This window comes from Dipodomys ordii, unplaced genomic scaffold (genome assembly GCF_000151885.1).
Source record: "Dipodomys ordii isolate 6190 unplaced genomic scaffold, Dord_2.0 Scaffold73, whole genome shotgun sequence".
NCBI lineage: Eukaryota > Metazoa > Chordata > Mammalia > Rodentia > Heteromyidae > Dipodomys > Dipodomys ordii.
In genome coordinates this window covers 10,484,435-10,507,732 of record NW_012267289.1, presented here as the reverse complement: position 1 = coordinate 10,507,732, position 23,298 = coordinate 10,484,435, and the positions used below count along the sequence as shown (strand labels likewise).

At 36.5% G+C, this 23,298-nt stretch overlaps 1 protein-coding gene across 1 annotated transcript in view; it reads left to right on the top strand.

Moving 5' to 3' along the window:
• The window catches only part of Abi3bp (ABI family, member 3 (NESH) binding protein), a 187,052-nt gene extending 163,809 nt beyond the window's left edge, over positions 1–23,243 (top strand). The window contains exons 29-38 of the mRNA XM_013024095.1: positions 440–544; positions 2,117–2,245; positions 2,750–2,818; positions 4,982–5,191; positions 9,144–9,252; positions 17,496–17,575; positions 18,464–18,493; positions 19,046–19,207; positions 20,377–20,499; positions 21,876–23,243. Of these exons, the coding sequence (XP_012879549.1) occupies positions 440–544; positions 2,117–2,245; positions 2,750–2,818; positions 4,982–5,191; positions 9,144–9,252; positions 17,496–17,575; positions 18,464–18,493; positions 19,046–19,207; positions 20,377–20,499; positions 21,876–21,991 (1,133 nt within the window). The 3' untranslated portion in view covers positions 21,992–23,243. The remainder of the gene's footprint in view (positions 1–439; positions 545–2,116; positions 2,246–2,749; positions 2,819–4,981; positions 5,192–9,143; positions 9,253–17,495; positions 17,576–18,463; positions 18,494–19,045; positions 19,208–20,376; positions 20,500–21,875) is intronic.
• The last annotated feature ends 55 nt before the right edge of the window (positions 23,244–23,298 follow it).

Genomic DNA, 23,298 nt, shown 5'->3' with positions numbered 1-23,298 from the left:
GATGACAGACTAAGCACTCCACAAAGGAAAAATTGTGTGCTTAAAATGTAAAGTTAAAATGGAATTAAAAAATCACTGTCTCAAAGCCAAAGATACTTGAGGATAATGAAGTTCATGAATGTTGTCTATGGGAAAATATAAAATGTTATATATCCTTTCAACAGACAAATATACCTATATGTTTTCATCTGTAATTATAGAATATGTTTTGTATCTGTTAATGTGCTTCTTCATCTCTGAGTATACTTGTAGCCAATTTTAAATTTGGGTTAATATTAGTATTACCCTAATTATAAATATCTAATTAGTATTACACTAATTATATTAATTCTATGTACTTTTTGACAAAATCTGGTCATCTATCTGCTCTTTATGAATAGAACTTTTAAAATGGCTTTGATGCAATTAATATGATGGTTTTGCCTATAATTTCTCTTAGCTACAATCCCAGGGGCTCGCCACCCACCCCTCCCACCAAGACCTACACCTCCTCGAAGAAAACCTTTACCACCAAATAATGTCACTGGAAAACCCGGCAGTTCAGGTATATCCATCACTTGCCTCCTGTGATTTCAGTTTTACTAGCCAACTTGGGGTATTAACTCAAGCAATGGCCAACCCACAGGCATTCATGACACATGCTTTCATTGGCCTCAAAGACAACACTATGAATTACAGCCTCAAGGACTCATAGCTTTATTTTTGGAAGGTAAGGTTAGAGAAACTATCTCTTTTTACCTAAGCTCATTTGCTTCTTAGAAATCTGTTTGCTTGGAGCCTAGGTAGAAGCTGACTCTGGTCCTTCAACAAGTTGATTATTTTGGAGGAGGAAATGCTGCATGTGGCCAAGTGCTGAGGAAGAATGGAAAATATGATGCCCCCAGATCCCCAAGCCACCAGCCTTCATGCTGGCCCCTGTATTAAGTATGCAGGGGCATAGTTCAGATAAAATTACAGTAGACCCTTGGTATTCATGGCTAGATGTTTCAAGAAGACCACCACTGAGGAACAACTGTGGATGCTTGATCCATATTTTTCCAAACTGCACATATTATGTAATTCCATATCATACAAAATAACTAAGCTTTTCACTTTATCATTTAAATTAAGCACATTCACTTCTGCTTTGCTTTTGGGGGCACCATTTGCTTGTTGGGAATCACATTTTCACAAAATCAAGGGCCAGGATGACAAAATGACTTAAAACAACTGATAATAACAGGAGACTGACTGAGAGCTTCTCCCCACCCCACCCACTGGGGTGATGTGAATACAGGAATTAAGAAGTTTTATTATTGAAATTTCTTTTGACTTTTAAAACTACTATTATTTTTAACCACACTTGGTTAAAGCTCCAAGTCATCTATGAAAAGGACAATTTACTATACTGAGGCGATTGGCCAGGCCTTGCTAGTGAATCATGATTGAAATCTGTCTTATGTTTGGGCCTCTTCTCACTTTGTGTCTAGTTGCAAGTTGTACTTCCCCATAGACTGACCTTCCCCAGATGTAGCTACTCAGACACCCTTCATCTCTTCTCTAACTCCCCAAATAACCTTAGCAGTGCTTCTCCATTCTATGTCCTGAGGCATATTGTGGTTAGAACAGAACCAATTGGTTCAGACCTATTTGATTGCATTCTTCTCTGAGATCCCTGGTAAAAGAGTTCTTGGTATTCCATTTTCCCTGATTTCCTCAAACCAACCCATATGATTCACACACATAATGTGATTTCCAGAAATGTAGAGCTCTTGCTGCAACCTCAGACTATACCACAGCTCTCATCCCTACCTACTAGTTACTTCTCCCATTGGACATCCTCTATCAAGAAATTCCTCTACTCCTCACCCTGTACCCTTCGTTTTTCCCCATAGCTATAAACTCCCTTTTCTTGTCCCCTCTGTGACCTTATCTTGGCTTTTCACAATATCTATGATATTTCAATATCCTTGGCTTACACATCTATCTCTATCAAGAACCAGGTCTTGTTTATTCTCCAAGGCTAGCTGATAGTGCCAAGCCACATGGTAAGCACTCAAAAACATTTATTGAATAAATAAATAGGAAACTTGGCAGGACTGCTGTAGAGTCTTACTACTTTGGATCAACATTACAGGAATTATTTCATCAAGCCGAGTAACTTCCCCACCCCTGAGGGCAACACTCAAACCTACTGAAACCCCCTCAGAGAGACCAGAGATAGATAAAAAGCAGCCAACAGCTCCTGCCTCTGGAGAAGAGCTTGGTGAGTATGCTAATCAGTTCTCATGAAACGAAAAAGTAACAAAATATTTTTAATTAAGGGAATAGTCTCCATTCTGGATCTTCTGTTTTATACAATTTTATAATTAATATGGTCCTTTGATTTTAAATATTCAATCAGCTTTAACACTTTGTCATGGAATATACTCTTTAACAGACATTGAAGTGCCAAGTAGGTTTCCTGAAAAGGTATAAACTACCCAACCCTACTTTTAACTCACCTATTCTTAGTAATTACACATATGTTCATGGAGTAATAAGTATTACTTATTTTATTATAACTAATTTATTTTGTATTACATTCCATAAGACCTTACAGCAAGGCACAATAATGGTAAATGAAGATAAATAATAATAAAGGCAATCAAAGCTATAAGAAATTTAACTGGGAGGACTATTGAATATCTTTAGCTTTTGCTACTTTTTTCATGATATCATGAAGCTTCCTTTATCTCTTGCCAGATTGTACATTGTCTTTCATTCTCAGGTAATACAACTGACTTTAGCTCAAGCCCAACAAGAGAAACCGATCATCTGGGAAAGCCCAGATTCAAAGGTATGTTTGTCTCTGAATCTTGATTTTGACAAGACTATTTTTTGGTGTGTGGATTAGTCAGGCACTGTTGTGTAACAATTACAAAATCTCAGTAGCCTACTATAATAAAGATTTACTTTCCATGTCTGTAAGACAATTGGGGTTAGCTAACTAGCTGTGCTTAGCTCCATACATGCTTATCGAGGTGCTTCTGCTCATAGCAGCAGGAAATAGATGGCCTCTGTTGAGTTGGGCTTAGGCCCTACCCCACAGTTGTTCAATTTCGTGCCCAGGATGAAGAACTAATGGTGACCCAGAACCTATTCTTATCATAACACAAAGTAAAGAAAGGTGACATCCAAACATTCAGTCATATGGCTAGCTCCTTTTAAAATCCTAACACAATTCTGCATACACACTGTGCAGTGTTTTGGTGATTCTGGGTCCTTACCATTATCATATGGAATTTAGAATCAGCTGTTATCATTATATAAAATTTTTTTTAGATTTTGATTGAAATTACATTGATTCTGTAAGCCAACTTGAAAAGATTCACAGCTAAATACTGAATCTTCTCACCTATGGACTTTTAGTACCTCCCATTTATTTAAATCTTTTAAATATTTCTCACCAATGTTTTCTAGTTTTCATAGTACAAAAAAATCACAAAAGTATTATATTATTTTATTTCCATTTGTAATTGTTTATTGTTAGTGTGTAGAAAAACAAATTGATTTTTGTACAGTGATTTTTGTATCTGGAAACATTGCAATGTGTGTTATGGCTAGCAGCTGTTTTATAGACCATGGGATTTTCTGCACACAGATTTAAGTCATCTAAGTATAAAGCTTTGTTTTCTTTCCACCTTGAATGCTTTTTTTCTTATCTGATTAAACTCATTAGAGCTTCCAATAAAACATTATACAAAAATAGTGATAATAAAGTCCTAGCCGGGTGCCAGTGGCTCATTCCTGTAATCCTAGCTACTCAGGATGCTGAGACCTGAGGATCACAGTTCAAAGCCAGCTAGGGCAGAATGTCTGTGAGACTCTGATTTCCAGTTAACCACCAGAAAATGAAGTGTTGCTGTGGCTCAAGAGGGAGAGTGCTTGCCTTGAACTGAAGAGCTGAGGGACAGCGCCCAGCCCCAGAGTTCAAGCCCCACGACCGACAATAAAATAAAGTCTTTTGCAATTTCCTATGGGAAAATATCTTTCACCATTAAGTCCAGTGTTACACATAGATGTTTTTCAGAAGTGCTTTGAGTTGAAAATGCTTTGTTCCAGTCCTAGTATTTTTGACATTAATCAATACCATATTATGCTTTATTTATTTGCATTTATTAAGATGATTCTTTTATTTTGTAACATAGAATATGTTTAAGTAATTGATAAAAGTATATCATTGTTTTAAGTTTTAAATTAACTTTTAATGACAGGGATAACCCCCACTAAGAAATAATATAGTTTCCTTTTATACAATGTTGGATTTGTTAAAATTTTATTTAGAATAATCTTGGTGAGGGATATTGCTCTGTAGTTTTCTAATAATGTCTAGATTTACCATCAGAATAATGCTGACCTCTCCTCTTCAATTTTCTGGAAGAGTTTGTTTAGAGTTCCTATTGCTTCTTCCCTAAATATTTATTAATATTTACTAGCAAAGCCATCTGGGCCTCTTTGTGGGAAGATGCTTACATATACATTTACTTTCTTTAATAAGCATATCTCTATTCAGGGTATTTTGTGTTTCTTCGGGACTCTAGTGGTTTATGTTTTCTAAAGTATGAGTTCTTTAAAATTAGTTCTTCATTAGTTCTTAGATTTATTACTATAAGTTTTGTTTTTGGGGGGTTTTTTTGGTCAGGTCGTGGGGCCTGAACTCTGGGCCTGGGCGCTGTCCCTCAGCTTTCAGCTCAAGGCTAGCGCTCTACCACTTGAGCCACAGTGCCACTTCTGCTTTTTTTCTTTTTGCTTATGTGGTGCTGAGGAATCGAACCCAGGGCCTCATGCTTGCAAGGCAAGTGCTCTACCACTGAGCCACCTTCCCAGCCCAGAATTTTATAACTATTATGTCATCATATCATCTGCTCAGAGACTGCATGTCTTCAGATAATATCTCTGAGCTCAACTTCACTTCCCTTACTAGTTTCAAAAAGGCTAAATGTCTCTTGATCTCTCTCAGGTCCTCATGTGAGATATATCCCAAAGCCTGACAACAAGCCTTGCTCCATCACTGACTCCATCAAGCGGTTCCCTGCGGAGGAAGCCACGGAGGGAAATGCCACTAGCCCACCACAGAACCCACCCACCAACCTCACTGTGGTCACTGTGGAAGGGTGCCCCTCATTTGTCATCTTGGATTGGGAAAAACCATTAAATGACACGGTCACTGGTAAGATCATGGTACTTGGGCTGTTCCTAAGGTGAGAGGTTTGGTGATCTTTTGAGTTAGGCACCCTGAGTCAAGCTGTATCTGAGGAGGACTAAGTCTTAGCAGAGCTCTGCTGTCCTTAACAACCCATTGTCTGGGATGGGAGCCGGTCGTGTTTGTCTTTGTTAGGGGTTCCTATTAACTTACATTTCCTTAAATTGTGCTCCTTCTGTCTCCTCTTAGTACTCCTTTTCATAGCTGTAAGATATATCTTTTTTTCTCATGACCAAGAAAACTACAGATCATGTATGAGTTGCCACTGCATCTGATATTTAAACTACTTTTCCATTCACCAACCCAACTTCTACATTACCTTAAAACTTTCAAGTAGGCTAAAAATTTCAACTGTCTTTAGAGAAATTGGAAGGGGAGAGTAGGGTGTTTCATTCCAAAGCCATTTTCTGCTCATCTCAGGAAATTATACTACCATCAACCTAATTCCTCTAAAAAAATATGAAAAAAAGAGGGTGGAAAATGAGAACCCGTGAGCCATTCTTTGAATTTTTTATGTGTCAGATTGATTCAACCCAGTGAACAGAAGGATTAAACAGGAGAAGAGAGGTAGAAATAAAAGACTAGCAACCAGAATCAGCTAGAGGACATAGCCAATTGCCTGACTTTCTAAGGTTCCTGGAATGAGCCTCTGCCATGTATCTAATACAGAGAATAGTAAAGGGGACTAGAAGACTGTCAGTAGTATACAAGGAGTAGTAGATCAAGAGAGGAATGAGTAGGGAGATTGAGTGACTAAAGGGGAAAACAGCATTTACTTCTCCTTAGCCAGGTCACCATGTGACCTGGACAGTTCTCTCTAGCATATTTTGTAAGTTTTTTCTTTCTCATGCAAAGCTAGTTTGATTTTGAGTCAGGGAGGGAGAAGTAGAAGTCACTGTCTTTACTCCTTTGGGATTTGTCCCAGAGATCTGATTCTTTACCTGGGACTATACTGGTTGGTAATATTATTCTAATATCTAAAAGTCAGTCAGTCTCTTAGTATTGAGTATCTATAATGTATTGAAATATCTAATACACTCGACCCTTATACTTTCCTAATAAGGAATTCCTGTGATAGTCTGAGGCTTAGTTTCCTTAAAGCCAAATAGCCTGTGAATTTTAATTTTCCCTAAAGATGTTAAATAAATCAAGCTAGAATTAGCTAATCTAATACATCTAATATATATCCATGTGAATAATAGCAGATATTTCAGTGTAATATTCCAATGGCATAGATTTAAATCCCAGGCTGGTTAGGTTGTTAATATCCAACTTGGATACATAATTAGCCTCTCTGAGGTTCAGTTTGCTAACTTTTAATAATAGTAATAATTTCTATTCGTATCAATTGTTCCTGAACAAAGGTTAAATGGGAAATTTGAATATGTAACATAAATGTAAAATTAATGTTGGTAATAAGAGCATTTTCATGTCAGTGAACTTATAAAAGGACCCTACTTGTACTAAAAATGAAAGATAAAGTTCAAAGCACAAGAAAAATATATATTTAAGAGCTATACTGTGACAGACATTTTGAATTTTAAATGTCTTCATATGTAAAAGATACTTCTAGAATCATTTTACAAAAATTGACTTTTTCAAGGTGATCTTTAACTTTTAAAACTGCATCTAATGAAAATTTGAAAAGATATATATTAAAAGTTTCCAGTATCAAGAATCTGTGTTTAATACTAAGAAGGTTATTACATGGTTGAAAAGAAATGTCTTAAACCAGAAGTAGTTTTGTTTTGTTTTGGGTTTTTTTTTTATCGATTGTGGGGCTTGAACTCTGGGCCTGGGCGCTGTCCCTCAGCTTTTCAGCTCAAGGTGAGTGCTCTACCACTTGAACCGTAGTACCACTTCCAGTTTTCTGGTGGTTAATTAGAGATCAGAGTCCCACAGACCTTCCTGCTTGGCCTGGCTTTGAACCACGAGCCTCAGATCTCAGGCTCCTGAGTAGCTAAGATTACATACAGATGTGAGCCACCAGTGCCCAGCTCTAAAGATAGTTTTGAAGAGTTTTTTATGCGTAATCAACTAGAGTTTCATATAAATTGTTGTGGGGGTTTTGTGTGTGTGTGACTAAACAGCACCTGAGTCTACAATTGGAATCACTAGAGTTTTGTGATCCTGTTTTCAAAGCAGAACTTGGAAATAGGAGAAATAAAAGCAACAATAATATAAGTGCCACTGTTGAGCAAAATCATATAAAATGCTATTAAGTGCTTTCTAAATGTCTGAATTTAATCCCTACAGGCTACTCTGAGAAGAGATATCATTGACATTTTAAAGATTAAAAAAATGAAACTAAATCAAAGCCAGTGGGTTGGTTTATCTCTTTCATTAAAATATAGGTTCTGAGCCAGGTGCAAGTAGCTCATGCCTGTAATCCTAACTACCCAGGAGGCTGAGATCTAAGGATCACAGTCCAAAGCTAGCCCAGGCATGAAAGCCCACTAGAAGCCTATCTCCAACTAAGCCAGAAGAGGGGCTGTGGCTCAAGTAGTAGAGCTCTAGCCTGGAGCAAAAAAGCTCAGGGACAATTTCTAGGCTTTGAGTTCAAGCCCACCAAAAAGCACCAAAATATAAATTAAAAGAAAAAATTAATATATATATGGGTTCTGTTTGTTTTTAATTCAATTTTACTTACACTTTTTTTTTACATTTTACATATAATTCTTTTAACATATCTTTTTGTCTAGTAATTATTCCCTTGCTAAGAAAAGACATAAAGTGGACCTATTTCAATTTAGGTTTCTTCCCTTTCCTTCCAAAATATGCTTCTAAAATAGCGAAATCTGGTAGGCAGTTTGAGATTTTTTAAAGCGTCTGATTGAATAACAGCAGTACTGATGGTGACCAGATATATTGGCCAATGTTTTCTATTTTACTTTTGGATTGTTCAGAAAAAAAAATCATTCTCCTTTTGGGGTTTTTAATACAAACTATTAAAAATCCTCCAAGAATTTAAAATGCAAGACCTTAGGTCTGCTTGAGTAATTCTACTTTTGCTTTTATTTTAATATTCAACTTATCTCTTGGATCTCGGTACAATAGCAGAAACTTGCCAGTCCTGCAGGCTCATTTCCCCTTATCTGACACCCAGCTCCCATATTTCTTTATGTTACTGAAGCTGATTTTGAGTGCTGGTGTTTTTAGTTTTTCAGTCCTGTCTACCATAGAAAGCCCAAACTGAGAGCAGAACAAACCAAAACAAACCTGTACATTACATTCTCTTATTTCTAAAGTAGCTATTTTTGGATGAACAAGTTCACAGAAATATGCTTGAAAGTAAAATTTAGGCAGACATTTTATTTAATATAAAGGAATGATATAAGTTAACATAATCAGGAAGCAATAGTTTATTTAGTTGACTGCTACTTACTGATGTGGCTTTAAACTAAAAGAAATTATTTGCAGCAGCACTACATACAAACTTGGCCCTTTCCCCAACTATTATAGTGACCCTTAGAGGCTTTATAATAACATAGCTTCTACTGATCATAGCTTTTGCTCAAGCACACCCTTCACACTATGAAGACTTTCATAAAACTAGGCTTCCCACCAGCAGACACACACACACAAAATTCAGATTCTCCCTCCAAAGTAACCACAAGATAATCTCATCACCAGTTACTTTCCCTTCCCCTGTTCTGATACAGGGAAAGCAGAAATAGGAAATAGACCATTTCCTTAATGCTTTTGGGACCCTTTTCATCTGGTAAGTTCCAGTTTCCAATCTGTCTTATACATTAGCAATTAGGAAATTGCTAATGTATAAGATCAACGTGTCTCTCAAATGGCAATTTAAACTACTCACATTTACGTGGGGGGCTTTAGTATATTATCAGTTTCAAGAACTATTAAGTCAGCTGTAATATGAAGAGAAATATTTGGGTTTTCTTCCCCTGCTTTTCAGAATATGAAGTTATATCTAGAGAAAATGGATCATTCAGTGGGAAGAACAAATCCATTCAACTTACAAATCAAACCTTCTCCACAGTAGAAAATCTGAAACCAGATACAAGGTAAGCCCCAGTGCTATTCTAGGTGAATTGTGAATTGCACTCTCTCAGTGCAAAACTCCTCATATCATCTTCTCTGCCTTACCCGAGGATCTAGCTTCCATTTCACTCTGGCTTTCTGTGGCACAACACCAGATGCCTCTGGAGCCACACTTTGAAAATATACAAGTTATTGGGCATAAACGGGCCAATAAGATGACCGTATAAGTGAACAATATAGCTGGCAATATAAAAAATAGAAGGTCATTGATATCAAAACTTGGAGAAGGCCAGACATGACTGGAATATGTATGCATCACGCAAACTAGATTTGAAACACCAAAGAATCTGGCTTTCCTGTTGGGAAGGGCAGGGTAAGGAAACAGAAACAATGGAACAAAATGTAAGGGCAAGTTTTTAAGATTTAAAACAGCTACATGCTGGTCCTTGATATGCGGTTTATTATTATTTTTGTTGGTGTTTTGTTCTGGGGACTTTATATCACTGATAAAATGAGAACTGAGTTGTGATGAAGGAGTTGCATATTTTTATCACTGATTTATAATAAATAACTTTTATACTGATACCAAGGTATTCATATTATTGTATGGTTTTGTGGTTTCTTTTAAAATCTAAATGCTTAACATTTCATCAGTTTACTTTATTTCCAAAAGAAAAGCAAAACCCTAAAACATTGCTAATACTATAGTAGAAAAGTTCCTAAAGGATTTTCCCCATAGAATTCCTCTCTTACAACTTTCATTGTCATCTACTGTCTGAACTGAATTAGGTACTAATAGTGAATCGCAGGACAGCCTATTTGGGCTGCAGTAATAGGGAGATTTTTTTCCAGTCTTTCTAAAGGAAAATAAACATCTAATTTATAGTAGATGGTTTGCTGTAATAAATTTTCATCCTCTACTGAAAAAATACTATTTCTTCCCAAAATGCGGTTTCTAAAAGTCTCTTTTGAGCTAGCTGTAAGATGGAAATTTTTTAGCTGTTAATTTTTTTAATTATCCAAGATAAGCATATATTTTAGCTAAAGCTGATACTGGAGAAAACAAAGAGAAAGACAATGTTTGCAGAAATATATTTTAAGGAAAAATATCATTTAATTTGACTTTTTAAATAGATAGCTTTGGGCTTATAAGACTGAGGTGGCTTTTCTTGTCATTTTCCTACTTTTTTGTCCACTTAATAAAAAGTGACCTTTTGCAGTACGATATTTGAAATGGAAAGATATCCAATTTGTAAATGTACATTGTGTTCTTTTTTTCTAAATTAAGCTATCCTTAAAACTTCTGACAGGGTACCTATAATTCATTGTCAAAATGCAGAACACAGTCATTCTAGTGATAGTTTAAGCCCAATGTGTTTGTAAAAGGTTGTGTTTCAACTCAGCTAACAATTGTACCATCACTTCATAAGTGCTTAGGAGCATGCTCAATGCAATTACAAATGTGAACCAACATAGTGCCTGCCCTTGAGCTCACTGCAAGTGGAGAGGCAGTTAGTAGCCAAGTGATCTACATAAAGTGCTGAGCCATCTCACAGACTCATTGAAGGGGTATGACAACTCAAAGAGAAGGCATTTCACAAAGTTGGGGGAAATTAGGCCAAGTTTTCTGGGAAAAGGTCTTTCTCTTCAGGCAATGTATGGTTCTTGTTGAGCTAAAAGAAAAAATATTAGAAGAACCTGTTATGCGAGAACACACCACCTTGTAAAACCACAGATATTTCTTAGTCCTGCAAATAGAGAAACTAATAGAGAATGTCTTAAGTGACTCATCTTGTATACCAGTGCTTCTTGAGACAGAAAGTGCCTTAGCTGATCTCCAAGTCTCCTCTAAGTCTGATAGCCAAAACAATGTAGGTCAGTGAGAAAACCAGAACTGAAAACTAAAACTTAGGTGAGCCTGTAGTGAAACTGACTCCATAAATTGCTTTTGACTGCCTGTCTGTAGTCTGTAATTGGTTTTCAGATGATTTTTGTTTTATCACACGTTTTGATAATGTGTTGATGGGCCACTTTCTTCCTGGTTGGCAAAAAATGGGAGCAACACACATGATCGCTACACACTAAAAAGTCCCTCTAATATCACTTGTCCGTTCCAATGAGCCTACTTGTCTCTTACTTTACTGAAAAACTGAAGAAACTGTTCTATGTGCCAGACCTACATAGGGTCCAACAACTTCCTATGGAAAATGTACTGTCTGGCAACTGAAGATAAATCAACTCAATCTGCTTACATACTCTCATTGACCTCTGTTGGCTCAGGATGATTTTAGAGAACAGTTCTTCCTCTAAGACCAAAACCTACCAAAGGGGCAGCAATGATGGTTTGGTACTCTTGGTTATAGTGTTGGATTTAATAAAATGTTGGCACTGAAAGTTGGCTGGAACAGAGACAGCAAATAAACGGCAAATCTGGCTGAATGAAACAGACATGTGGAATCACCATTATGCTCCTTTCAGAGTATTCCTGTGAAATTCTGTTCTCTGCATATTCTGTGCTAACTTTTTAACATCTCTTTCCCATAGACTTTGTAGAAAGAAGTAAAATAAACTTGCCAAAGCATCAGGCATTTTATTTATATGATTATAGGTGTGAGGAGCAAAAGGGCAAGCCCTTCCTGGTTAAAGAAGAGAGGTTGATTGTTCAGTTTAGCAACTTTTTATCAGGCAAAAGAACAGTTCTCTAAAAGCATGGAATTCACAAGTCTATAAAGAGAACCATTCTTCCTCTCGTATCACTATCTGTTTGTATAACATTTTGTTTAAATTCTTTTGCGTCTAGGGAGAGAGTAAAAGAAAGTCAAGACAGCACTAGAGCGTTAGAAATGCAGCCTAACTTCAGAATTTCTATTCTCCTTTCAAAATGGAGGACCCAAGAAATGGAAAGATCCATTACAGTATAACACACAGCTCATTCACGTAGCTGTTCAATCCTTTTTCTCTCTTCTGTCTCCAACTTTTTTTTCCCCTTGCAACAGTATCTGGGAATCTTGTCTAGTCTGACCTCAAATTCATGATCCTCCTGACTTGGCTTCCTAAAAGTGGCTAGGATTCTCGAGGTATGCCACCCTACAGGCTCTCTCCCTAGTATGGCTTGTTCTGTGATCAGTATTTGCTCATCTGTCCTCTTGCTTCTTGCACGTATTCCCAAATCTGCACAAACAGTACTTGTCGCAGGTGTTAGGAAGGCATACTGTAATCTTTTTGTATCCTTGGAGATGAGCTCACGTACTCTGATTAACCATACTTCTTTTTCATCTTTTTGGGTAACCCTAATGCTATTTTGTTTGTGTGTGCTTTTCTTATTCCACATTTCTCTGCTTGTATCAGAAAGTTCAATCTGAATAGGGCTCAAATACTTCAAGATTATATTAGACAGTATATCATCTATTCAATCAATTCACACCTATACATTTGTTCTATACTTGGGGTAAAAATACTGAGAAGGGAAATGTGGAAGAGAAGGACAAAGTGGGTAGACATGGAAGAAGTGTCTGCTCTATGGAGACCTGCAGGTTCCCCTTGAGGCTTACTCCTCTTACATGGTTAAGTAATCAGCCCGAGGTCTGCTCCTCCCAGTGGATGAACATTCGTTTTCTTGAATCACAAATCACATTTTTGATCTTCACTTTTCAGTGAACTGATATATTCTTATGCTAATTTTCATAATTTGCTCTCAGACTATGATTTAAAACTCTTCCCTCTGCTTTATTGTCCTTCTCCCTTAAGATAATGCTTCAGATCTCTCTAAGCTCTTCAATGAAATCTTACCTTTTTTCCCCTTAGATAGTAAGGAAAAATTAGCCACAGAAATTTTAATCTTCCTAGTAATTGGCTATGTGTATAGTACAATCAACTAAAATGCAAGTAAATTGACATCGAATAATTCTGTTGAGTTCTTTGGCAAATTCAGTAACAGAGGGTTATTTTTTTTAATCCTGTAGCCATATAACACTAACAAATATTTATAATTCCTATGTACTAGGCACCTTGATTTTACAAGCATTATCTCATTTAATCCCTCATGAAAACTTAATTATTTTTATATGCTTGTGAATTTAAAAAACACTCTCTATACAAATAGTATGACTACACTCATTTTTGTGTACGTGGAAAAGCCTGGAAAGGTTAATTTTCTTGGTAAGTTGGGATGGCCACCTCAGGGTAGAGATGTGTGAGAAGATTGCATCTGCTGGGGCCCACACCTAACCAGCATAGCATTCTGGGAGAGGGGTGTAATCTCTCTGGCTTATCTTCAATGAGGCCCAAAAGTTTAACTAGAGTCATCATCTGGACTAAACTCCAGACATTCATTTTAAATGACTTTTAAGAATTTTTTTAGTACATAGGGCTTCATTGTGGCATTTATAACATGTATAATGTAATTGGATCACATTCTTCTCCCTCCCTCCCCCATTTTAGTGAATTTCACATAGGTATTTCTCTCTTATTCATCCCACTACCCTCTTCTTCTTCTTACTGATTTCCTTGCTTCCCCAAACCCCTATTTTACAATCATGTCATATATTTTATGGGTCTAGATTCCAAGTATGAGTGAAAACACAGTATTTGTCTTTCTGAGCTTGGCTTATTTCCCTTAACATGATAATCTCCAGTTCCATTTTCCTGCAAATGACATAATTCCATCCTTCTTAGTGGTTCCAACCTATATATGTATCTAGTCATTGGTTGGTTGGCACTTAGGCTAGTTCCATGTCTTGCCTATTGTAAACAGTGCTGTTATAAACATGGGTGTGCAAGTATCTCTCTTGTATATTGATTTATATTCCTTTGAATATATGTCCAAATGTGGTATGGCAGGATCATACAGTAGTTTTATTTTTAGTTTCTTGAGGAATTTCTATACTGATTTTTAAACTGGCTGGATTAACATTCCCACCAACATAGATAGGTTTCTTCCCCACCCCAACTCCCCACTCAGTCCTCACCAGCATTTGTTCCTTTGATGATTGTCATTCTGACTGTGTGAGTCAGAATATCAGTGTTGGTTTGATTTGCACATCCTTTACAGCTAAGGATGTTGAACATTTCCTGGTATGTTTAGTCATTTGTACTTCTAAGAACTGTTCAGTTATTTATTAATTGGATTATTTTGGTTTTTTTAACTCTATAAATTCTGAGTACATAGAGTATTTGTCCAATGAACTGCTTGATCAGATTTTTTTCTTGTTCTCTCTCAATTTTGGACATTTTGTTGATGTGTATTTAGTGCATTGTGGGGTGTGTGTGTGTGTGTGTGTGTGTGTGTGTGTGTGTGTGTGTGTGTGTGTGTGTGTGTACTAGTACTTGGGCTTGAACTTAGCATCTCTTGCCTTGCTCAGTTTTCTTGCCCATGGCTCAGTGTCCTGAGTAGCTAGGGTTACAGGCAAGAGTCACCAGCTCCAAACACAATGTGAAGAAGCTTTAATCTGATGTCATTCTATTTATCAATTGTTGCTCTTATTCACTGAGCATTGGGAATCTTATTCAGAAAGTTGTTGCCTATCTCTTCCAAAGTTTTCCCTTGGCTTTCATAGTAATTTCCATGTTTTGGGTCTTACATTAAGGTCTTTGATTCACTTTGAACTGATTTTAGTACAGGATGAGAAACAAGGATCCAATTTGTCTAGATCTTATAGATAGCTTTTTTTAAATCACTTTTTATCAGAAAGATGTACATGATTTTCACTATGGCTCACCCCTGCAAACTCAGGCTAGAGTTTAACCCCCAAATGAATTAAATAGAGTATTTATAGGTAGAGCCTTTAGAACATAATCTGTATTAGATAGTTTATTAGGGTGGAGTCCCCATGACTGACTACTAGCAGCTTTGTAAATAGGGCAGACAGACACACATACACACTATGTCTCTTCCCATGTAATGCTCTACACCCCAGAACTCTGCCAGCAAGAAAATCATCACCAAATGTAGCCCTTAGACCTTATTCTTCCACAAGCAGCCTACCTCAAGTTTTGAAATAGTAACACAAAACAGACAAGTACAGTGTTAAAACTCAATACTACAAAAGTAGTTCTTTTCTATTATTAAATTGTTTCCCAGATGCAAACTTATGAATATTTGTGGCCATGCTGCAAATGGAACTGAAGTGTGAATAACTGAAAAGACATAAGATGATTCCAACCTTCAGATTTGGCATGTGCTCAGGCTGTTGGCAATGCTCTGGAATGCATGTGGAATGCAGTTCTACTTGACTCACCCTCCAGATGTCTGTGACTTTTCCCCTTTCCATTTTCAGTTCACCAGTTTGGTAAAGTTGTGTAGCTGTGCACACACAGGCAAGTGATGTTGATTTTCAAGTGTGAATCATTGACTTTAGTTTTTAGGCCATTTGCCTTAGGAAGAATCTAGTATCTAGAAAATATTCCATGTGAAACACCCCATGTATATGTGATTTAGATAAATAAGTGTTTTTATATCGGTGATTTCTTAGGATAAATTTATTAGGATGATGTAACATCTTAATTATCCAGTTTAGAAAATGCTTTCATTGGTATTCACTCATTAAATTTATGAAGATAAACACCCATTACACAAAGTTTAAAAGTTTGAAAAAGCAAAGACAATAAATGATAGTACAGTTGTGAACCATTGTTAAACATTAGAACCATCAGTTAAACATTAGAATATCTCCTGGGGTCTGTATTTTCTATTTTTTTAATGTATATGAAATGATTACTGCATTGGACATACATGATACTTAAAAAAGTGTTTTCCATTGTTACAGCACAGCAATGTCATCTTATACTAGATTTTAATTTAATTGACTCCTTGAACACCAAATAGTAGTATATTTTGGTACCATCTACTCCAAATTAAGAACTCTCATTCTTCTGCTTTGCACTTCTTTGAGTTCTCACTTTTTCTAATTGCAAACTTCTCAAAGAATGTAAATAATTTATCTTTCAAAAACCTTGTACATGATAGAGTTCTAGCCTTGAGCTGAAGAGCTGAGGGACAGTACCCAGGCCCAGAGTTCCGGCCCCACAACTGACCAAAAACAAAAACAAAACAAACAAACAAAAACAAAAAACCCTTGCACTGATCCCATTCTTACACAAAACCACTACATGACTTGAGCTTTATCACTTCAGTGGTTTTATTACTAAGTCTACTACTGAAAGGAATTCAATTTTAGCCATATAGTAAATTCCTCGATGAGTTTCTTGAGAATTTGTTCTGTTTATGAAGTTTAGTAAAACTAGTCAAATACTAACAGTTTAATGAGTAGTACTCAAGGATAGAAATAAAATTAGTCAGGATCTGTGTTTTTTTGTTTTTTGTTTTTAATACATAGTTAAACCAGCTGCTGACTGCTCATGACAGCACTACTCAGCTGTTCAAGATGCTGCAATCTGAGGAGTACAGTCCAAAGCCGGCACGGGCAGAAATGCCCGGTCGACTCTTGTCTCCAATTAACCAGCAAAAAAGCTAGAAGAGGAGGTGTGGTTCAAGTGGTAGAGTGCCAGCCTTGAGCACAAAAGGAACAGCCTCTGGTCCCAAGTTCAAGGCCCAGTACTAGCGTCCACACACATCACACTCACACATATACATACAGTTAAGGGCTGGCCAGTATTAAACTGATGTATTGAGGGAGATTTGTTTCTGTCGTTGTGTTAGTGCTCACAGGACATGCCCAGACTACTCTTCTGGCCTCTGTAGCTTCCTGTGATCTACAACAGACCTGATACTAGGGTATACATCTAGTCTTGCAAAAAAACTTTTTCATGAATGGCTATCCCCATAACTTAGTCTAGTTATTCTCAAATACCAGTGGCATTGGATCACTTCAGATTCCGCAGCAAAGTTGTGACAGGAAACTTGTACTGCTAACCCAGTCTGTGGTTCAGATATAGGTAGTTCAAATACCATACTGGAGAGCATTACCTAATACTCAGGGTTGTGCTGATTAGAAGTAAAGGAACTTTTCACTCAACATCTGAAGGGAGGCTCCTCGTTGCTGGAATTAGCTTGTGTCCACCACATATGTCTTTCCTATAGGTTGTCCATTACCATGTTATTTCTACAAATTTTGTACTTTGAAAAGATAAACCCTTTAAAAATTTTTTCCTCATACACTAGATGTTTAGAAAGTAAAACGTGCTTCCCAAACACATGACCTCCTGTCATCGAGACCCAAGTAGAACCAGGCAGGATGACAAACAAGACGATGTTGCTTCCCACTTTCTTCAGGAATGTATTAAATGATCTTTATTTCTCCCCACACAGTTATGAATTCCAAGTGAAGCCCAAAAACCCACTTGGTGAAGGCCCAGCCAGTAAGACGGTGGCATTCAGTACAGAATCAGGTAACCACACCAGAAATTCCCAAACATAAGGGTGTACACATGTAATGGAATACTGTGTTGCATAGGAAGCCAAACCCAGACTTGCTTGAATTAAGATGAAGAAAAAAAAAGACAAAAAAAATCTAATTCATTAAGGTACCCTGATGGCCACTTTTCATTTATCCTGATGTTAAAAAAACTTAGCAATAAAAATAACCTGTAGGTTTAATCTGTAGTCAAAAATCTAGTGAATAAATGCCTGTCTGTATGCCTAAAGTATTAGTAGATACATCAAAAAAGGAAAATCAAAGTAAGATTTTTGCAATTTCTTCTTTAAATGTGAATAGGCTAAATAGCTTTATTCACTTATTTATTTATTGTCAGTCATGGGGCTTGAACTCTGGGCCTGGGTGCTGTCCCTCATCTCTTCAGCTCAAGGATAGCACTCTACCACTTGAGCCACAGCACCACTTCCATTTTTTTGCAATTTTCTAGGCATTCCAAGCTCCAACGCATTAGCACAATGTATCTGTATTTATAGATTGGTATTTTCAGAAGTGTTATACCAACAGAAGTGAGCCATGCCCATGTAATTGTTACCCCTCTGTACAGTATTTTCACAATAAAAAAAAAAGGAGTGCCATCCTCGTGGCTCATCTACCATGAATTACTTTTATATGAAACAGAAGCTTTTGAAACTGAACAGCAGCCACCACTCATTCCTACTCAAACCACATGCAAGATATAATATAGAGTACCTGGCAGATTATGCAAGACCTACTTTGAACTTCCAAATTCAATCTTTACCAAAACTGTACCATTTTGCAAGTAAGGTTTAATTTTTCATCATGCCTTAATATTAAGAGTTTAGCTAAAGATCTAACTGTTGTATTTGCTGTTTCTCTTAAGCTGATCCTCGAGTGAGCGAGCCCATTTCTGGTAAGTAACCATGTCAGTGACTCAACTAAATTGGTACAGCAGTACTTGAGTAATGGTTTCAAGTTTTTCAGCCTTCTTAGAAGACCAATCAGGTGAGAGTGTTTACCTAATACACTGATAACATTGACAGCCTATAGTATTCTGAGGCAAATCAGTTATTTTGAGACTTGCTTTTCACTCAGGCAAGTTCAAATTTTCTGATTAGTAAATTAAAGCCAAGATGTGCTGCTTTCACTTTTAATAACAAGTTACATTAAGTGGTAGGCTGCCAAAGAGAACCCTAAATGTGCTTCCAGGACAGTCTACATTTAGCAAAGGCTGTTCCACACATAAGCCTAACTGTTCTAAAACGTTTACCTTGCTATTGACAGGAACTTAATGGGGGGGAGGGACTGTTTGCTCAAGACTATAGTATTTTTGGCTCAAATATTTGGCATTGGGTTTAAAAAAGCATCAGCAAGTTGGTAATGAACTTTGTGGCCTTTTTTTTGTAAATTGTGTGGAAACCTAATATACGATGCTGACCTCAAACCATGTGTTTCCCTTACACAGCAGGAAGAGATGCTATCTGGACTGAAAGGCCCTTTAATTCAGATTCTTATTCCGAATGTAAGGGCAAACAGTATGTCAAAAGGACATGGTATAAAAAATTTGTTGGAGTGCAGCTGTGCAACTCTCTCAGATACAAGATTTATCTGAGTGACTCCCTCACAGGTAAACGGGGCTATCAGTCCTTTTTCAAACCTTTGCCTTCCAGGAATGTTTTCCAGTATTTTAAAATCTAGATCTCATCTGAAATGGAGCTTTTTCTAAAAAGACTTTCAGACCTAAGGAGTGATTCAGGACCTTACACAAGTTTTCCTGAGTATAGTTCCTTAAACGGTTAACATCCTAGCAAAAAAAAGGACATAAAAACGTATTATTGAGAGTAAATAATGAAAATGCAATCTGAAACAGTGCCACCACAGCACACTTGAATGTACAGACACTAGCATATTCAATTTTGCCACAGCCTTCAAAGACTAAAAGCCTATTGGTAATGATTGTATCTAACAATACCCATCTAAGGAACCTGATCCCTAGACGTGCTGTAAACCTTGCTCCAAACTGAAAATTTAGCATTTTTCTTCTATATTCATATAGAAAAAAATGTAAGGATGGCCCACCACAGAAAGATGGATGTTTGTCCACTCATTTCAGTGAATATTTACAATATGCCAGGTACTAGGTTAGGTGCTGGTGACAAAAAAAACACATTCCTATTTCATAGTTAACTCCCTTCTCCACAGTAGGTAGAGACAAACAACATCAACCAAGTGATGGAAATCTATCATCTGAATATGAACTACATGTAGGCACTCTGAAGACAATTAGGGTAGTTTTAGGGAAGTTCTCTCTGAAAAGTTACCACTTGTGCTAAGAAAAAGGTTACGAGAAGCCACTACCCACAAAAGGTCTAGCGACAAAGGATTCAGAGGTAGACAAAAAATAAGGGCAAAGGTCTGAGGTGAGACACCTTGACCAGTTCTATGAGTATGGCTGAGATTTAGTAAAGGAGGACCATGCAGACAAAACTAAACTCACGTAGAACGTTAAAATTGGTTTTATTGTCAGTATACGGGGAGACTGATAGAAGAATTTTCGCAGATTTACATTACCTGCGTTAAAAAAAAAAATCACTAATCTCTGAAATGAGAATAGTAGTATTATAAGAGGGAAGGCAAGCACAAATGCTAGGAAACTATTCCCTAGTTCTGTTGAGACACTAATGGCTTGAACTATGGAGTAAGAAAGAAAATGTACAAGGAAAAATGAAGTAACTTATTTCAGAACTGTTATATACCAAAGCAAGCAGCATTTAATTTTAACTTCTGGTTCTTCAGGGAAATTTTACAACATAGGTGATCAAAGAGGCCATGGAGAGGATCACTGCCAATTTGTAGACTCATTTTTAGATGGCCGTACAGGACAGCAACTCACTTCTGACCAGTTACCAACTAAAGAAGGTATGCTTTTAATCCTCCTTCCACATAAAAGTCTTACAAATTAACTTAGAAATCAAGTGAAAATAAGCCATCAACAAGAATTCTATAAAACTACTACTTCATATCTCACTAAAAAAAGTTTAACTCATACTTAGAACCCAGGGAAATCACACACACACACACACTCTAAGAAAATATTTGTAAAACTAGCTATAAAAAGTCAGTCTTACTAGGAAATAGGTACATGCAAGAAGGGGATGAGGTCAAGTAGGGAGGGTAGACAAATGAAGAGAAGGAGGTGAGAATGCAGTCCAGAATTCACCACAAAATTAAGAAAAGGGAAGAGGTGGGCTGAAAGGAGCTGGAAGGGGGTGACACTGATCAAGATGCATTGTATTGGCGGGCACTGGTGGTTCACGCCTGCGATCCTAGCTACTCAGGAGGCTGAGATTTGAGGATCACGATTCAAAGCCAGTCCGGGCAGGAAAAGTCCATGAGACGCTTATCTCCAACTAACCACTAGAAAAGCAGAAATGGTGCTGTGGTTCAAGAGCTCAGGGACAGTGACAAAAAAAAAGATACATAGTATTCATAAACTGCTTAGTGAAAATTTACCTTCACTGCACAACTAAACTACTTAAAGATAGTAAGAAAAGTAATTTTTTTTAAATCAAGACTTTCCTAAACTTAAACCAATTATGCACAACCTTTATGGGTTTTGTTATCCTGAGCATACCTGCAGTTTTTTAAATTCTCTTAACATTTTTAAAGAAAAATTTGTTATCATCATACATGAAAGGCATACTATTATTTCCAACTGTATACCTGCAATTAAAATAAATCTACTGAAAGAATAATCTCCACAATATTCATCAGCACAAAGCTGCATGAGAACTGAAAAACAGTGAAAATTGAATCCTTGTGTAGCAGTATATTAGAGAGTAACTGTCCTGGTTACTCAGGAACACCAGAAGGTTCTTTAAGTACTACAATTATTTTACTAAGCTTGCTAGTAACATTTTTTTTTTTTTGGTGGTACTATGGTTTGAGCTCAGGGATTCACTTATTAGGCAGGTGCTAAACTCTGAGCCAGGCCTTTAGATTTTGTTCATGATCACTTAGAAATAGCAGTAAAAGACTCAGTAAGATCTGTGAAGACATTAATGGACAAGCTAGAACTGGTCCCAGACACGACCAAGCATCCTACCCTCATTTGCTAAGAGAATTGTTAGCAATTTTCCACATCCTAGGATTTGAAATAGCTAGGAAAGACACCAATCTTTCTTCTTCATTAAGTTTTAAATCATTTGCTTCACTCACAGTAATCTTCACACATTCAGCAGTCAAGGAAAAAACTAATGTAGCAGCCATTAAAACTAACCTATTTCCCCTCTCAGGCTATTTCAGGGCAGTTCGACAAGAACCTGTCCAGTTTGGAGAAATAGGTGGGCACACCCAAATCAACTATGTCCAATGGTATGAATGTGGGACCACAATTCCTGGAAAATGGTAGATGCTACAATCATACTCCAAAGTACTTCTGATTCATTATTGGGGGTGCGGGGGGGGGGGAGAATCATTGAAAATACTGTAGTATTTGTCGGATTCATTCAAAGCTATTTTGTTTACTATGGATAAAACTCTGCAACCTAATTAATGGCAATTTTAGATGTTTATTAGAAAAGATTGCTGAGAATATTTATCAGGTTTTATAAAGTCAGTTTATGAAAGCAAGACATTGACACTATCAGAATAACATTTTTAGGGAAGCTGGCTCCCTATTCATGGTATTTTAAGAGATCATTTGTATATTATTTATCACATTGTTGTAATGTTTTTGAGATACTTTTATAACAAAATTAACATCAAGTTATATACTTAAAAATATTTACTTTTATTGATGTGTACACTTTTGTTGATGAGTTAATCTCATAAATCTCTACTTACTTTAACTTATTGGAGCAAATTATCTTCAGCATATACATCTGGTAGAAAAAGGTTCTAATGTTCACATATATTTAAACTCAACCATGTTCAGCTGTTGTTAAAAATATTGAAATTTAAATAACTATATATTCATGCTAATAGATTATTTCCATAAGCTCTCTGTAATTATTGAAAAAACTGTATTTGAATCAGTAAAGTTTATTTCAGCTAAAAACTGTTGAGGATTTGGTATACTTACTTTCAAGAGGAGTATTTTGGTTTTCCTCCTATAAATGTTCTAACGTCTAAAGATACTTTGTCAAACTATACCTTTAAGCAGTTGTCTTCATGTTAGTTTTTATTCTAATCAAGCTGTATGAAAGAATGTTAAGTCTGAACACGAAAAGATAATTCAGAATGAGATCTATACCATCTTACAAAATACCTGATATATATTTATACATTTTTAAAGTCTGTATGAATAAAGGTGTTTTTGTAATTCTACTCAACAGAGTTATAATAAAAACCAGATTAATTTTCATTTTAAAAAAAGACATCCCTGGGGAGGTAGACATGATTATCCCGTTACCTTCTTTTTTGAAAGAACCTTTCCGTGTGCTTACCTTTCAACGTGCCTCAGTCTTATCAGTGCTACATGTTGTATTTTTCAAACAAGTATAAACTTTGCAATAAAGAAATGTGTTTTGGTTGTTTTTTTTAAGAGTTGAGCCTTTTATTTCTGACTGTTCAGCAGTATGAAAATATACCTTTATCTCCATAAGAAAAAAATCACAAAGTCAGGACTAAATGGCACCATGTTTTTCTGAACAGAAATCTGCAAGTTAAAATGTTTTTACCTCATTTTAAGACCAAATACCAATAAAACATTACTTT